Source organism: Colias philodice, chromosome 8, assembly GCF_061535455.1.
Source record: "Colias philodice isolate Cphi_HAF_F1 chromosome 8, ilColPhil1 Martin Lab GWU primary, whole genome shotgun sequence".
In the NCBI taxonomy this organism is placed as follows: Eukaryota; Metazoa; Arthropoda; class Insecta; order Lepidoptera; family Pieridae; genus Colias; species Colias philodice.
Window position 1 is genome coordinate 5,400,518 of NC_143093.1, and position 18,996 is coordinate 5,419,513.

Genomic DNA, 18,996 nt, shown 5'->3' on the forward strand with positions numbered 1-18,996 from the left:
CGGTAAAGGCACGGTTATGATGTGTATGGCACTTATTATACGGGATTAATAATTACGACAGAAAGATGGATTATCTAAAGGGTTCAAAACACGCTCTATACTACACATTAAATAGAGGAAAGCGTTTCAAGGCACATACTTTTAGAAACAACAGTAAAGTGGTACATGAAAAAACGCATTTGCACCACCTATGTCTAGTAATAAAATCAGAGCGACCGCTAGAAGCGTGACCTACGACGAGATAGACACAATGAGATCCTCAGAGTTAAGTTAGAATACCGCAACCTCGTATAGAATTGCATTTAACATACATCGTTCCACATAGTCACAAAATGTAGTAATATTAACGAAGCTCTTAGTTCACCAAAATGGGTAACGCACTATACAAAATTCCATTCGATTTAAATTCGCACAACACTCAATTTAAAATTGTTCCGTTTCAATAGTCACACACTCTGCCGTTAGCGAAAGGAATGTGGTTCCCGTTAACTTTCTCGTGTACCCGACAGGAGTGGACCTCCCGTCAGAAGGGTGGCGGCTGTCGTCTGTCACACGGGAGATGAAGGCAAGCGCCGCTGCACAGGTGGCGTGCAGCGTGGAAGAAAGCCGGGGCACGCGCCGGCGGCGGCGCGCGGGGTGGCAGCACTGGGGACAGCGAGCCCGCGCCCGAGGGACTCTCCCTGTCGGCCGCGGAGGGCGGGCGCTACACGTGCGTGCACGCGCCCGCCGCGACGGGTCACCCGCCCGCCAAGATGTCCTCTGGCTCGGGCGACCAGCAGTTGTCCGACAGCCAGCACCCCACCACCACCGTCACCACGCCGATCAGCAAGGCCAGCACGATGTATACTTCCGCGTTTCCTGCCCGATGTCAGATAAATACATATTTATTTAAACAATTATAATAATATTTGATATCAAGTAGCTAAGACTAGTAATGAGAATGGACGAAAGTCTATTTTATATTTGATGCGAATTCTATGCATGAAAATTTTTCATTTAAAGCTGTTTCATTTACAAATCTTTAAGGATAATAGAAGCTTTGACGCAAAATGTAAAAATAAAAGTACCTACGCAATAAAAAATAGTTTCAGTTGAAAAACGGTTGAAGTAGGGATTATAATATCAAAGTTTTATGTAAAGGTAGATGTCGTTTTTCTCATGAGATGACATTCATTTTCAACTATTTATATTTAAATAAAGAAGTCACTACGGTTGCATTATAATTATACTTTCTCTTGTCATAAAATATAATTGCAGTTCCAGAACAATTATACGTGTATTTTTTAAAACGGAAACAAGGTTGTTCTTATATAAACTGTTTTGTTAAAGATTATGAAGTTTATGCACATTCTAGATATAATGTTAATGCTAAATAAAAATTGTAATTATTATTTATCATTCAAAATAAAATATAAATAATATTAATTTTAGCCGAAATAATTTTATCGAGTTTACATATTAATAAAAGATTTATACTTATATAGTGCACAAGTTTTGTAAAAAGGCAGTGTAATCCAAAGAAATCCCTAAACCCAGACAATTTCCCCATGCCGAAGTGATTTGAGCAATATAAAACACACTATTTCCATAATATGGAAATTTTACCAAGTTGTTTCCGAATGCCCAATGGCTGTCTGCTTCGCCACAATGAATTGATGAGAGTGGGGTCGCCACGAGTGCGCCAGTCTCGATACCCCCGTCCTCTGGAATACTGACTGAATCTGCACGAAAACATGTTAATAGTATAATACACACACTTGATGAAACCGACTTCAAATCACGGTGACATGCTCTTATTGAGGAGTAGTTCTATTGTTATTCAACTGTATGTTCTTATTTAATCAATATTGTATCAAGTTATCTTATTAATTTTACTTTAGAACTTTCTCCTACTTGAAATCGGTTTAAATGCCCATAAATTATGTTATCAAAAAGAAAAAACACCGATAATGCCGTCAGTGATATATTTAACTATCATCTGCATTGTAAGTGGCAGGAGAGACTGATATCGTCACCCCATAATGAGGCAATAAATCGCTGAAGGCTCTGGAGCAAAGCCAAAATATTTAAGGCCGAAGCTAGCAGACCTTTGGCATCGGTCGTAATAAATACAATAGCTGAAAAGCGAAATTGAATTGTTAGCATTCCATCATCAGGATATTCCAGTACTAGCGGATCGTGCAGGATACTTACACCTACTCTCATACGGAGCTATCTATCTTAACGTGTTTCATGCGAATGCAATTTAACTACTGTGAAGAGAACTAAGGCCAGTTCTTTATGATCCAATAATGTCTCATACAAAGGATACATCAAACAGCTTTTAAAAATTATAGCATTCACAAAGGAGTCATATATTTTTTGTTATATTGTAATACTGAAAGTGTCACTAAATTTAGTTTCAACAATTCAATTTCGCACGTTGATAATTTTACATTAACCTAACAAATAAATTCTCGTATTCATTCAAACAATTGCAAACCGAGTGTTAATATTTTATGACTTTCAAGTGATATACAATGTAACACTAATTACATAACTGCCAATTTTTGAGTATTGAACAGGAAAAAATATTATTTCAATGACAAAATAATACCTACCTACATACTCATAACATATTATCTACCAGAGACGTGCAAATTATGTCGTCCTCATGCAGTTTTGCTACCTGCCTACACATAATCATCGATTACATTCGATGATTAACATTAAATAGCACTTTAATATGAAAATAATTACAAAACGTTACAGTGTTTACGTTTCTAAATAATAAGTTACTTACATTATCTCGTCGGGGCCGTTTTGTTGCGGTTGTCAACATTAAATACATAACATGACTCACACAATATATTCAACGACAACAATAGATATTATAGCACAACAACAATTAGTTATTACATTTTAGCTGAAAGGTGTTGTGTACCATACTTTAGGTCACTATAGTGACATGGTTAACTCTGTGAACTCAAAAGAGGTTCGGAAATTATTTTAGAAAGGAAATTTAAGTAGAATTCTACGAACTTTTTATTTCTATTCACTTAATTAATTTAAATATTTATTTTATCAGGTTCAATTTTAATCTACTGTGATTATGTTGAAGTATGCGTTCAATTATAATGTTAGTTTTAGTAAACCTAGCACATGAATAAGGAAATAATTTACTTTTTCATTTCAAAACATTTGTATGTGTATAACTCAGTTTCACTATATTAACAAGATGTTTGAATATTTATTTTATTACATTTTACCAAACAGTAACTTGACATCATCTAATTTACATGAGATAGGTACGTAACAATTTCGGTTATTACCATAAAATGAGTTTCTACATGAAATAACTTTTACAGCCGTTTCAATTTAATTGGATAGTGCAGATCGATACACTTGTCTACATAGTAACGAGGACTAGAACGAATAGATGGGAGTGCTATCATGTTAGAGTGCTTCGGCTACAAATCACTGTTTGACTAGATCATATTCGAATCTAGCACGAATACCAATCTATCACTAATCTACATCTTCATTTCGAATGTAATGTAATACCTTTACGAGTTCACGTTCATCAAATATGTACCTATTGTGTTAATGCATTTTTACATAAATACAGTCAGGTATTATGCACGTATACGAGAGCACAAGATTTTCAATACGATCTTCGTAAGGCATGCAATATAGCGGATAATAAAATTATGTAGAGACGTTTTATTGTGGGTTCTAGTTGACCCCTATAAAGATCCGATACAAAGGCTTTGTGGACGGAGTTACAATGTGTATAAAGAGAGACAAGTGACCTTCATGCATTGACAATATGGAGTGCGGTGTACAGGTAACAAAGACTTTTATAGGTCATAGTCAATCGCCACTTGAAATCTCTTAAAAATTCTAATCTTGAGACTCTGAAATTATAATGAAGGGCTGTTTAAATAACTAATGGGAGATGGAAGAAGACGTAAAGGTGTTTGGAACTGATTTATTGATGATTGCGCTGCATTTCGATGGACTAGCATTCCGCTAGTGGCTTCGCACGAGTGCACGTTACAATCCTGCATTTTGTATAAGTTAGCCTTAGATGTTCTATCGATCTTTATATCTGAATGGATTATTTTCATTTAAGAAAAAGGAAAGTAAAATCTTGCAATGTAAGTATATTTTAATTTAGATTTTAATGAAAAAAGAAGATTTAGCAGCAAGATTTAGTAGGTATAATCTGAATATTATGCAATACATTTTTGGTGAATATTTCGAAGACATCGAAGAAACAGGCAACAGCTAACTATTTATACTGAACGCCGAAGGAAACGTAATGAGGCTATTAATACCCTCCCACTACAGAAGATCTATTTGGATACCGCTAATTGTTACCTATGTAGTGTAGTGTTATGTAGTGTTTGTAAATGATTTCGTTCCCAATATGTAATTGTGTTATATACAACTGCGCCGAAACCTTATAGCTGAAATCTAGCTCTAATTTCTAGAAACTTGTCGAAAATTATAATGTTCCACAGTAGAATTCACTTATTCATGTGCTAATAGAGAACGCATTCTCCAACAGTTGGATTGAAATAGTTAGGTAGTTTAGGTGAAAACAATGGTTCGTACCTGCGGACGCCGCCGACGCCGGCGGGCGGTGCGGTCGAGTGAGAGACCCCGGGCAACTGCGCACCGCCCTGCACGCTGCCTTGCGGCGCGCACACACACCACCCTGTGGTTTCGTAGTAAACATCGCTGATTATACATTTGCTTTACCGCCGTTACCCACCGACCACCCACACTCTTTGCGAAGCTACACTTAACGGTATATAATCCAAGGTAACATTAAACCTGGTTAAAACACGAAATAGTAAAGTGATCATGCCGATGTGGCCTCATACTATTAAAACGCCAGTACTATACAACGAGAAGACTAACGGTGCATTTACATCAAACGAACAAAGAGCTAGAACTAGAGCAAGAGCATTCTTTCGTGATCTTTTAGTAAAAACTTTATCTTTAGTGTAAACCAAAACTCGTGTTCAGTGTTGATTAATATTAGAACATTGCACAGAATCTTTTTGAACGCACTAAGAACAACGAAGAATGCTTTACGCCTGTTTACACTAAAATAATTTGACAAAGTGGGGTTAGAATGAGCATTCGCTCGTTTGATGTAAATGCACCTAAGGCACACGTTACCGTGCAGTTAAATTGATATAAAATGTTTTCTATGACCATTGGTCTACTTACTTTATTACCTCATAAAATTGTTAGTGAAAATCAAATTATAATACATGCAAATAAATAAGACTCTACACTCTATAATGATTAGGTATATTTTTCAGTTTTTAACTATTTCAATGTAAAATGAGAGAAAAATATCTACTAAATAAGTAGGAAGTATAATCTTTATTATGTATCTTCAATCAATATAATTGTAATCGTAATTTGCTATAATTATAAATAAATACAATGCCCTATAATTAAAAATAAACTATGATGAATAATGTACGAGATATCCGATACCTCAAGTCCGTTAAGAGTAAACTTAGATTGAATATTAACTGAGCCTTATTCAACATCGTAATACTCGATACGCTCTCAGGCGGATTTTTAAATTAACAATTCGTGGCAATTAAGACTTCCCCTGCAGAACAATACAAAGGAAAAGAAAGTAGATGTTGCATGTTCCAATAGGGCTTTATGCTCCCGAGTTTTCATCATGATAAATTAATTACTGCCGTGGTAATATCCTGAATTTATAAACCGCAGTATGTTCGTTAATTTCACTATTGTCAACTCTTCAATTTCAATTCTATGCTTGAAATAATATGCATTGTTTTCATTTTAACACTGGATTAACTGTTTGGTTTTTGATCGTAATAATTATCTCTTTTATGAATATTTAAAGTATGTATTTGGTATTTTTCAACATGTACATCAAAATACGTCAATTATTTTTGTACATAAACAACTGCAGCTCCCCAGAAATACGAATATTTCTCACGACTGAAATAAAAAATTTAAACAACAGAGGCGGTTTATTCTAGATACTTAAATTATATTTCAATTATAACAATAGTTATTTTTAATAAATTAAATGCTTTATCTAATGTATCTATACAAATTTTGGTGAAATAATCTAAAGTCACAAAATGATAATGTGGAATCTTTTAATTCTCTACGTAAAAACATTCATACTCATGTATAGAAAGACAATACACTATTATACACTTCATGCACAAAAAAATGTGTGCTTATTTTAGGCAATGAAAGCATAGCAGATATTTAAATGGATTTTAGCTTAGTTTCAGAGATTGTCTGAGCATTCATTCATGTGGAATATTTCATTTAATATAACGAACAACGGTTATGCCAGCAAACTGTTGTTTGATATTCACTATCGGGGAACAAAAAGTAAGCTGAATTTAATAATTCAATAGCAAATTTATCTCCATGTGTTTTAATTAAATTATTTTTAAAATATACAGGTACCTTTGTTTGATAAAAAAAAACATATTCATAATTCAACCTACATAATTTTTCTTCGTTCTAAAAATTTTAACGAACCCGACTTCAATATTTCTTTTATAAACATTTTCATCTAGCCCGGGACGCGTTCATGCGGACTGATGTGAATTGATTCGCACGCAGCGTTTTAAAGCATTTGTAAAATACTAGTATTGAAATAAAAATTATTCAGATTATTTACCTTCCATTTTGTGAGGAATTTCAAAATAAATAGTGATATGACACACTTTTACACACAACAAACAATCAATTTGATATTTTTTAATAAAAAAACAGCGCGTGTGCCGAGCACACATGTCAAAAGTGAAACTTCTTTGACAAGATTCAAAGAAACCAAAATCATCACCTTACTCCATGACGTGACGGTATTGCCATGACGCAACATTGAAATACTCTCAACGTGCCTAAGGAAGTTTCACTTCAAAAGGAATATTTTGTTGACAAGATTCTTTTTTTAGCCTGCTCTACTTTTACTAGTCGTATTAAACACCCTCACTCATTCGTTTTTTTTATATAAAATTAATGTTTAAGGATATAGGGGGTAGACGGGGTAGCGATATGAAACTTAATAAAAAAATACGTGTGGCACTCGAGGACTGCCGTGGTAAAGCTATTGCATAGCATCTCACTGATGCTGTGCCGGTTGGAGGGGGGGGTGTTAGGTGTTTTCGTTACGGAAATTTTACATTCGGTCGCCACGCTCAAAGTCTGAGATAAAAGCTATGCAATAGCTTAAAATACGTAAATTGCAGCCTTTTTATCAATTTTATGCAATTTTTCGTTCCGTTAATTATTTTCTCTGAAATGAATCTGATTATTTATTGTTGAATAAAGCCTATGCTTATAAACAGTCACAAAATTACTTGAAATGTATACACACACTCGAAATCTTAGTCTAATGGTATTGACACAGCTAGAGCTGTTAAGTATATATACTTAACGAGATATATCTCGTATATTAAGAGCTTCGTTCACTAACCACTAACTAAGAATACAGTGATCTCTAAATAGTGTACCTACACGTGTCTACAGATGAAAAACATGTAAGTAAGTACCTATACAATGTACATTTATACCAAACTATGTAGTCGGAAGTTTAAAAGTAGTTTTCTTACTAGTTAGTACATCATAAGCTTTAGAGAGTCCCATTCAGCTTGAAAGACGATAAATAACTCAACTTCAGCAACTACTCTCTTGGTAGGTACTTGCGTCGTGTGCGTCACTTCCAACAAGCTGCTATTATTTTCAAGCTCGTGCAAGACCGAGTTAAACTTATTTTTATAGTTGAAGCGTCCTTACCAGCGAGTGCTGTGAGAGTGGCCAACGCAAGGAGGGCGGAGCGGCTGAATGCCATGTCATCAGGGCATGCCGCTCGGTGCGCGCTGCGTCATCGCCGGCACATGCCTTCGCACCTGCTTGCTTATTAACGCGACCTGCATGGAGTAAAAAGAGAATGTATGCCATTAGAGTATTTGATATTCTCAGTAAAACACGACCTGCAATTAGTAGATTAAAATAACGTCTGCTGTAAAATATCTACGTGATGTTCTAGCATAGAAACCTTAGGTATCGTACCATTCTAATGCGAATTTATGTACGCTTGAAATTTTAATTTTAATCTAAAATTGTAATGAATTATCAAAAATATAGAGACTTCAAATGATTCCAAAAAATATTTCAATTTATTTTGTTTATTATAATTACATATAATGCAGTTTCTGTTTCATTAATAATTATTTTAAATGAAAATTGTGCATAAATTTTATCTGACTATTCAAATGCGCTTGTAATGCAAAGTGGCCAGAATGAACTTTTCTGTTTTAATTTGAAAAAAATTTAACGTGTTTTCAAAAAATGGAGCGGATTATAGAAATGAAATACAATTTTATTTCATGCATTTTGTTAATTGCGTAATGTTCCATTGTCAGCTGTCAACATCATCTATATTTAATTCAAGGAAGAAATTAAGAGCTTTTATTTCGTTATATATTTATTTGCTACATAATATTTTACAGCTATTTTTCATATATTTTCTACATAGGTATAAATAACTATTCGAAATAAAAAAATGTATGTTATTCATTTCTCTTGCACTCAATACAAAACACATTATTTGTAACAAAAAGCTCTTACAAAAACAATTATTCGGTTTACACAACGAAACAAAACATGAGTTCCAGCCCTGTTCACATACCGCTCTTAACCAAAAACCGTAAAGGGAAGTGTAACAGGTGGTACATATTTGATGATTTTAGCTGAGCCTTCGTTACTTTGTTCGCCTGAGTAAAAGATGTGAGCTGTCGCTACAGGAGAGGAGGCACTCGCTCGCTGCCACGACGCGAGATTTGTACCAACTATTGTCCAACAATAACGCTTTACAATTTTGTCTATTTCTATAAAATGTAAGTCTTAACGTTTGCAATGGTATTGATTAGTTATAAAAGGAAAGATTTTTAGCAGGAATTGTATTGTAATTGTAATTCTAGTTGGATAAAATATAAAACATAAAATAATAGTCCAAGGTAAAACAGCGCTTGTACCTACTGTCGAATAAGTAAAGGTACCTGCGTCAGGCGTCTACTAATATTTTCCATAGAAGAAAGAAAATTGTTTCATAAAAAATATAATTTATGTGTACCTAAAGGATTTTTCAAACCGTTGTTACTGAAATAATTATATTCAACTTAGTTTTGCAATATATGGGTAGATACATTGGAAACAATCAATGCCGTTTGCTTGCAGCTATGGGCAGAGTACGCAGGCGTAATTTCAGTGATCCTCACATCCTAGCTAGTAGTCTTTGGAAAAACTCATTTTAAACATTTAAATTTATAACGTAGGTATATAATAATTCTAATATTATATCAATTCATCCTCATGGCTAGAAAATTTTTGTTTCTTTTGTATATAATGTGTATTATAGGATGACCCCGGTTGAACTTTAAATAATCGGTCAGATTCTTTGAACCTTTTAATGCATTTTTCACTTTTAAGTTAGCTTATCGCTCTCACATCAATCTAGTTAAATAAAATTATTGCAATAATTGATGGAAGACGATGGAAGCTATTTATTATGTTATGTATAGCTTATCGTTGATTAATATTATTTATTATTTATTAATTATTACTAATTAAATAATATATTTCGTCGACGATATAGAAATATTAAAATAATATAGAATTTGACACATATCATAGGTACTTAAACATCTTTATTGGGAATGGAAAATAAAAAATACAATAGACAGTTAAATTTTGTAGAGCTAAATTTTAAGTTCTTAAATGTTAAGAATTTGTTCACTGTTAATCTATTATTTCTATAAATGTAATATAAAAGTGTTTCTTATAATACCTTCAATCTATCTACAGCTTGCAAATTCCTTTTCGAAATCCCAGATGAATGGGATATCGTGACGACCGCGGCGACGCGTCGACTAGAGATAAGCCGAGACAGTCGTTTATCAACATTTACATAATGACAACTACCTATAGTGTGATTGTAGAACGATTCGTTATTGTTTCCGAAGAAATAAGAACAAAACGTGCGATAAAATCCGCGTCATTATGATGAATGAGGGGAGCGAGTTCGCGAAGCAACAATAGTTGTCACGCGTTTGTGACCTCTTAACCATTCTCCTCAATTTATGACATGTACTTACTCTCAAGAGGTAACTCTTTATATATATGCGCGATCTATCTAGATTTTTAGATGTTGCTAATTTGCCTAAAACATGAAATTCATTTTTTATTAATAGGTAGCTTTGGCAAGTTACCAACTTGAGTCGAGGCAAATTATCGACAGAATAATATAATAAATTGCATTTTGTCAAGTCATACACTATATAAATACCATAGTATTTTGTGTGTTAAATTATGAACAAACAATTGTTCATATCTTATATACCAAGTGTTGCGGCAATAAGGATCGTTTTTGCATAAACTGTGTTTTTGTGTTGAAATGAAACGTCTTTCCTCTATTGAATCTGTTTTATTACTGATTGAAGCACACAATGTAATAAGTGACGTCTTAGTCGTGAACGTAATTAATAAAAAACCGAACATACCGCCCACCAAAGGACTACACTAGTCCTTTCAAATAACAATCGAATTATTCTACTTAAGTTACAAATAAAGCGGCATGCTGTATGAATTAAAAATAACACCTTAAATCAATATATACCTTAAATATGAATGTTATATACTTATTACATTGAACATTTGTTTGCAATACTATAATTTTTACTTTAACTTTTATCAAATACACAATCTTTGCAGGCTTTGTTATAATTTTACTTACTCACAATTTTATACTTTTTTATGACAGTTTTATATTAAATATTTGTGTACCTATACACATAACAACAATACAGATAGGTTTTACATTTTACATTACACTTTATAATAAATCAAATACACGTATACATATATACCATAGCAACGAACAATTACATGCGAAATGAATTGACTCGCTTGTTTTAAATGATTAATTGATATCTGTATTGATAGGAAGATAACATAATTTAGATACACTTCTTTTAATTATACTATCACCGCTTTTTACACTATAAACCCTAGTGAAACCGTCTGGCCCCGGGTGTTTGGCAGTGATACGCCCTAATGCCCATTTGCCAGGTGGCAAATTAGGTTGTTTAATCAAAATAACATCACCTACTTTAAATTCATCATTCTTCTTCAACCATTTTGTTCGCTGTTGCAAACTGGTCAAATATTCAGTTTGCCAACGGCACCAAAAATCATTTAACATTTTTTGACAATATTGCCAACGAGATAAATGTGTTAATTTAAGAGATTCTAAATTTGGTTGCGGTACAGTGATAGGTGCTTCCCCGATTATTATGGGATGTTCAACGTCTTCTCTTATGTCTGCATTTCCTAACCTTCCGCCCACCTTGATAATTCCATCTTCATCTAAATAGGGATTTAGTGTCTTAATCTTGCTGTTTTTCTTCACCTGTTGTCCTTTTTCTAATGAATCCATTTCTTCTTTGAATTCTTCCCTTTGTACTATTTTTATACAAGTATTCAATGCCTCATCTATGTCTTCAGTTGTAATTTTCATGTCTTCTTTATTCTTTTTAAACCTTAAAAATTTCTTACAATAAGCTATTGTTCTCAATAATTCTTTTAATGTATCAAATTCTTCAAATTTCAATGAAATTTTATCTTGTATAGTATTTGCTAGTGTGACTGTATTAATAGGTATCTTCTTTTCTTCTAAATTAGTTTGTATAAATTCTGGTCTCTCTAGTTGTAGTTCATCGTTTCTTAACCACGTGGGACCTTTCCACCAAATGTCACAGTTTTTAAGATTTATAGCAAGCATTCCTCGCGAAGCTATATCTGCTGGGTTATCGTGAGATTGAACATGATACCATTGTTCCTTATTTACTGTAGAAACTATCTCAACTACTCTATTTGCGATGAAAGCTTTCCATCTTAAAGGTTCACCAAATAGCCAAGCAATAACAATTGATGAATCTGTCCAAGCAAAAACCTTGGATGTTGGTATACGCAGTGATTGTGATACTTGCTTCAAAAGTTGAGAAAGTAATAAAGCTCCACAGAGTTCAAGTCTAGGTAATGATATCGTCTTAAGTGGTGCAACTCTTGTTCTTGCAGCAATTAGACTTGTACTATAAGTTCCATCATCATTTCTAACACGACAGTAAACAACTGCAGCATAAGCTAATGTCGAAGCGTCTGAAAACCCATGAATTTCAATTGTATCAAAATTTGTATTTACTGTTCCAAGCCATCTATCTATAGTAATATCCTTTATATTTTGGAGATCATTGCGAATATTCTTCCACTCTTCTTTTATAAAAATATTAAGATCCTCATCCCAGTTTGCTTTTTCAAGCCATAACTTCTGCATTAAAATTTTAGCTAAAACAATGCAAGGTGCAATCCATCCCAATGGGTCAAATAATTTTTGTATATCAGAAAGAATATTGCGTTTAGTTATTATAACGTTATCATCTATTGATTCTAAACTATAATTATACTCGAATCGATCCGTTCCCAAATTCCATTGAACACCTAATGCCTTGACAATACCATCTAATTTAATATCTAAATGCGCCTTTGTAGATCTATCATTTGCTTCTAAAGATTGTAAAAATTCTGCACTATTAGACGACCACTTTTTAAGATCAAAACCTCCTCTTCGCAATAGTTCCATCAAATCTTTTCTTAGTTGAATACATTTTTCTAAATTATCACCACCAGACATGCAATCGTCTACGTAAAAATCTTCATTTAATATTCTAGCAGCTTCAGGAAAATGATGACCTTCATCAGCAGCAAGTTGTTTAAGTGTTCTTACAGCTAGGTATGGAGCGGATGCTGTGCCAAAAGTGACGGTAAGTAATCTCATATCTTGTATATTTTCAGCTGGATCATTTCGCCAGACTATTCTTTGGTAGTCCACATCATTCCTATTCATCCATATCATTCTGTACATTTTCTGAATATCTGATACGAAACAGATTTTATGAGTTCTCCACCTCATAATAATGTTTCTAAGATCTTCTTGCAATACTGGACCAGGTAAGAGTTCATCATTTAATGATATGTTGTTAGTACCTTTACAGGAAGCGTCGAACACAACTCGAGTCTTCGTGGTCTCCTTATCTTGGCGTACGACGGCGTGGTGGGGTAAGTAAACTGCTTTTTTATTTATTTCTTTTTCAGGTACTTCTTCAATGTGTTTTAATTCTTTGTATTCTTCTATAACCTTCAGGTATTCTTTTTTCAGATCTGGATCTCTTTTAAATCTTCTCTCTAATTGCAACAATCTTCTTACAGCTACTTCTCTCGTATTTCCTTCTGGTGAAAGCAGCTTTTCAGTTTTAAAAGGTAATGTAACTATATATTTTCCATTACTATCTCTCTCATGTGTCCTTTCATATATATTTTCACATTGTTGTTCTTCTTTAGTTAACTTTCTATTTGTATCAATATCTATCTCCCATATAGTTTTAAGTAAGTCATTAATATTTGAATCACTAGTTAAATTTGTAACCATTAAAGACTTATGTATAGTGTTAACTTTCATATTAATTCCACCCATAATGATCCAGCCCAGGTTGGTATTTTGAGCACATATAGTACCTGAGGGACCCTTGATTAAACCTTCTTGTAGAATTTTTGTATATTCATTTACACCTAATAAAAGATCCATACAACCCGACTCATAAAAGTTTGGATCTGCTAAATTTAAATTGTTAAAGTGTACAAGCTCATGTTTAATACTATTTCTCGAAGGTAAGTTTATTTTTAAATACTTTGACATCACGTAGGCGTGTACTGGTAACTCAAACTTGGGTTCCCACCGAGACAAAATATTTACTTTGACTTCATTCTTTACATGTACCTTCAAAGACTCCATGCCAGTAACTACCATATTAACCGGCTTGAGCTGTAACTTTAAGACTTGTGCAACTCGTTGAGTAATAAAACATGCCTGTGACCCTGAATCTATTAATGCCTTAAGAGTAGTAGTGTATCCATTTTCACCTTTAATGACTACTACCGCAGTTGCCAAGAGACTTACCTTATGTTCACCATCTCCTTGACTATGTAAAGACGTCATTGTAGTATGCACCTTCTTCTCATCTACATCGGTCCGCATTGATGTCGACGGTTGTGTAGTAACCTCGGATACCGACGAATCTGTACCTATATTTGATCGGTGTAGAAGAGAATGATGACGCTTTTTACATATGTGACACGACAAAGGTATACGACATTTAAATGCCGAATGACCTGGGGCCAAACAGTTAAAACACAATTTCTTACTTTTTACATATTCAACACGTTCATTACAATTCAGTTTTGCAAAAGATTTACATTTACACAGATAATGATTATCATTACACATTATACAACATTTCACAGAATTATTTACGGACGTACTCACATGAAAAACGCGTTCTCTATTAGACCTTACAGGCGGTGTAATTAATTCTAATGTACGAAATTTAGACTCTAAATACTGTTTTAAATCTAACCACTTCGGTAACTCTTCACTTTTTGTGTACGCAAATTCCTCCCACGCTTTATGAGACTCTGGGTCTAACTTCTGCACTACAAGAAATATTATAATCGGATCCCAAGAGTCGATGGATACATTTAAATTTTCAAGACTATTTAAAACTTCATTAGTAGTATCTAATAATGATTTTAACTGTGAAGCAGTTTGCGACATACATTTTTTCTGAGAAAAAAGTCTTTTTAATAAAGAGTTAACAATTAAACGTTTATTTCCGTACCTTAATTTTAATGTTTCCCAAGCCTGTGTATAATTAGCATCGGTAATTCTAATATTACGTAATAAACTTTCTGCCTCGCCCGATACACTGGACTTAAGATGATGTAGTTTTTGTACCTCGGACAGCGTACTGTTGTTGTGCACTAAACTTAGGTATAAATCATTGAATGTCGGCCATTCCTCATAGCTCCCGGCGAACGTAGACGTAACTCAATCCGCGGCAACCTCACTCGATCGTTGATGTGTACCACGGTGCTGTCATGGCTGGACTCCAGGGCTGATGCAGTGGATTCCATGTTCAATAATTTATCCTTCAAATCAGCGAGTATGCATAAATAAAGGTCCTCGTGAATGTAAAATTCTTCGTTGACAAAGTATGGTAAAAGCGCCTTTTGTTCCCGCGGCGTTATCTTAACTAAATCTAAGTGTGCGCTTTGAAAGGTTTGCCAATAGTCCTCCAAATGTTTAATTCTCGATTGTATATATCCTTTAGATAGTCTTTGTTTAGGACACTTAGATATGTTAATTTGCGTTTTTTTGATGAGTTCTGCCGTACTTTCCAAAACACGTATAATTTGTTCCGTATTGTTATTCGCCATCATAAATGTTGTCCTTCAATAATAACTTCGTAACAAATAACGCTGTATAATGAGCGTCTTATCGCGATCAATTGCACGGGTGCTTCTTTTGTTCTTCGATTGTAGCTCAGATAATCCGGTACGAATGCGACCATATGTTGCGGCAATAAGGATCGTTTTTGCATAAACTGTGTTTTTGTGTTGAAATGAAACGTCTTTCCTCTATTGAATCTGTTTTATTACTGATTGAAGCACACAATGTAATAAGTGACGTCTTAGTCGTGAACGTAATTAATAAAAAACCGAACACCAAGAAGAGAAAAAAAAACTATTTTCGCAGGTAGGTCGGTCAGACTCTGATCACAATTAATACACTTTTAAAATAAATATATTACTTGTTATTATTAGATTGGATAGTATGATGAAGGTATAGTAGTATAGGTATCTGTAGTCACAACTTAAGATTCCGTATAGAAATATATAGGTAGGTATATACCTAAAACTTGTTACTATACATAAATCTAACATTAAACATGTAAACATAACCATTACCATTGGGAGGATATGGCAGGAAGCCATAAATTATTACGAATGAAATATAGCCTAACCCATAATTGTATCTTGCCATTGACCGCTTTGGTCTAGTAACTGGTGTAGTAGTAGAACGTAAACCATTCTCTGCATTAATAATTATGATATAAATTATTTAATTAGCTCGTACAGCATCAATCAAAAGTACGATACGAGTACGATAAAAAATATGCTGACTGAAGATTCTATACCCTACACTTATATTCAATTTACTAAGCCCAAACAGAAAACATTTCAGCTTATACTTCACTCGACTTTAGAGACAGGATTCCATTACTCAGAGTTCCGACTATGGTACAGTCTAATATTTGAATTGCGCATTTCCAACAAAATTCGATCGATATCTGTTTTTAGAGGCTGGACTGGTTCCCACGCGGTACAAAATTAAAGTATGATTTATATCGTTCTCCAGAGTAGGTTGTTGTAATAGTTGAAAAGATTGGCGTAAGTTTAATTTATTGCATGAATATTCGCGTGTTTTTCTTTTTATTTTCCTATTTATAGCTGAGCGTTAATTCATAACTCGTATTTGACACATATCATAGGTACTTAAACATCTTTATTGGGAATGGAAAATAAAAAATACAATAGACAGTTAAATTTTTTCCGACGGTTTTTTATAATGAAGTCTGGCGCGTTGCCATGGCGCTTGACTGAACTTTGCTCATTCTTACGCCAAAGGAATTATTTTCCAAATTATGTACACAAAACAAGCCTGAAACCGTTAATAAAATTGTTGTCGTGAAATATATGTAAGACCTACACGATGAAAAAATAACTGAGTTAACAATTTTCTATTAATTGTAATCAAATTCTAAACTCATTCTATGATATATTATAAAATAATAATATTATATCCATTAGATTTGTACCTGCTATTAAATATTAAATATAATCAATTAATCATAGAAAAATAAATAGAAAATTTCCTTTCTTTCTTTTCCTTTCAAATTCTTGACTTACGTAGATTCATACTCAAACGATTTCACAAAAATAAATCACAAAATTGCTTCGAATTACCATATCCGATTCCGCTATTTTAAGTACTCCGACTGGAGGTATTTGCGGAGCGGAAATAAATGACGTCATTCAATTATTCTCCCCATATTTACGTGACAATTAATTTATATTATTAACTGCGAGGCAAGCTCGCTTCAAGCCGTATTTATTTCATGTTTTTAAATTTATTTTATAATGAGCCTTTACACGATTTGTCGCTTCTGTGGTTTTGTACAAAGTAAATAAAAAAAAATTAAAAGCTTATAAATACTTGGAAATAGTTTGTTTCCTAAAATATTTTAACATTAACATACCTTAAAGTTAAAACCTAGCGTTGTCTTGTACTGTAGCATTTACTCTTAAATTGTAAATATGCTATTTATAATATATTTATTTTATGCATACTATTTACGAATGCATAAAATAGTACGCAAAGAGAATAACCTCATGGTTTGCTAACCATTTTATTGTTATTTATGTATAACTATACTCGTATAACTTAGGGTAAACGCAGCTATCAACGACCCATCGAAAATCTGAAGGTATTACCGACCTATAAAAGTAATTCGAAATTTAAACGTTTCTAGAACTATTCTAGCTATAGGTAGGCAAAGTTATACACGAATGTATTACTTGAGCATCGTATACTTTTACGTTAGTGTAAATAACTGTGCAAAAAAGAGTTAAAATACGTAAGTTGCTGCGGGGTAGCGTGGACGCAGGACGTTTCCTACTGTTCCGTTGTTCCTTCGGGTAAGTGCTGTGATTTATCTTTTTAAGACATTTACAAACAAATGACATCTATACTTTAATTTATATTACTAAATGTCAATGCATTTAAGTGTCAACTTTTCATTTCTTACAACATTTTATTGATAAAAAGTAATTTGAAACGATAAAACTTTAAATTAAAATGGGACGGTGTTAGCTTCACCAGTTTAAGCCGTGGCAGGTATCAACGACCCGTAAGTCGGCAATGGCAGCAACGTAACTTTTTGTTTTAATTTTCTTTTATGTTATTGTATCACACTAACACAAGTGGATTTATGGACCAGTTTAAATCTAAGCTATTAGTCTTCATAAAAATCTATTAGCGACTAAACTTTTTTGTCTAGTTTTTACCTTTTAGCGTTGTCAATTTATACAAAGTTATGATATTTTTCGAGGATCGATATGGAATAGTTACAGTAGTAAATCATTGTTTTTTTTGTTCAAACAATATGCATTTGTTCATATTTTGTATGGCATTAATCAATTATAATCTAATTTATAGTCTGATGGTCAAATGAATTAAAATAACCATTTTTTTTATGGGTCGGTAATACAATTTAGATTTATACTTACATACTTTATTACCGACCCATGTGGGTCGGCAATAGCAACTATAGGAAGCTATTACCGATCGAATATAGATTGTTTAGTTTCTCATCTACAAATTCAAATTCAAATTGCTTTATTTGCAGAATGTAGAATAAAGATGTTTGTAGATACAGATAATATTGATCCTTAAACATGTAGTTGAGCGTGCAAATATATTTTTACTACTTTTATGACATAATAGGTGCCTATTAAAAATGCTTCTTCATGGTTAAATTAACATAAAACATATAATTATATTTTTTCCAGAAATATGGAGCCACAAAAGCGGCGAAAAGTATACAATAAAACACAACTCGCCGAAGCAATCAATCAAATAGCATAAGAAAATATCCTAGAGTTTGAAATCCTTAATTTAATATATGTACATATATTAATAGTATTTTGTTGATTAATTTAAAAGTTTATAATTATTTAGTTAATTACTAATAAGCTCATTTGTTTCGTCAAAAATAACTATAATAAAAAAAATACGAATATATTCGCATTTTTATTTCATTTTATTAAGATCGGTAATCATCATCATTACTAGCTTCTATTGCTGGAAAAAGGCCTCCTCTCACATACGATCGGGAATAGCTGCATAAAAATCGTTAATAGCTTCTCAGCCGTTTTTATGGGTCGGTAATTGCAACAATCGACTAAGTCACATTG

General features: G+C 33.2%; 2 protein-coding genes across 2 annotated transcripts; both read right to left on the reverse strand.

The window, feature by feature from the left end:
* Positions 1-598: 598 nt before the first annotated feature.
* Positions 599-7,930, reverse strand: LOC149486514 (uncharacterized). The gene is made up of 4 exons (XM_089697813.1): positions 7,804-7,930; positions 4,600-4,702; positions 1,606-1,721; positions 599-858 (listed from the first exon to the last, which is right to left on the reverse strand). The coding sequence occupies exons 1-4, from the start codon at positions 7,856-7,858 to the stop codon at positions 737-739; spliced, it is 396 nt and encodes a 131-aa protein (XP_089553939.1). The 5' UTR covers positions 7,859-7,930; the 3' UTR covers positions 599-736.
* On the reverse strand, positions 7,863-15,396 carry LOC149486515 (uncharacterized). The gene is made up of 4 exons (XM_089697914.1): positions 15,028-15,396; positions 14,503-14,743; positions 11,066-14,205; positions 7,863-7,937 (listed from the first exon to the last, which is right to left on the reverse strand). The coding sequence occupies exons 1-4, from the start codon at positions 15,394-15,396 to the stop codon at positions 7,863-7,865; spliced, it is 3,825 nt and encodes a 1,274-aa protein (XP_089554040.1).
* Positions 15,397-18,996: the final 3,600 nt, after the last annotated feature.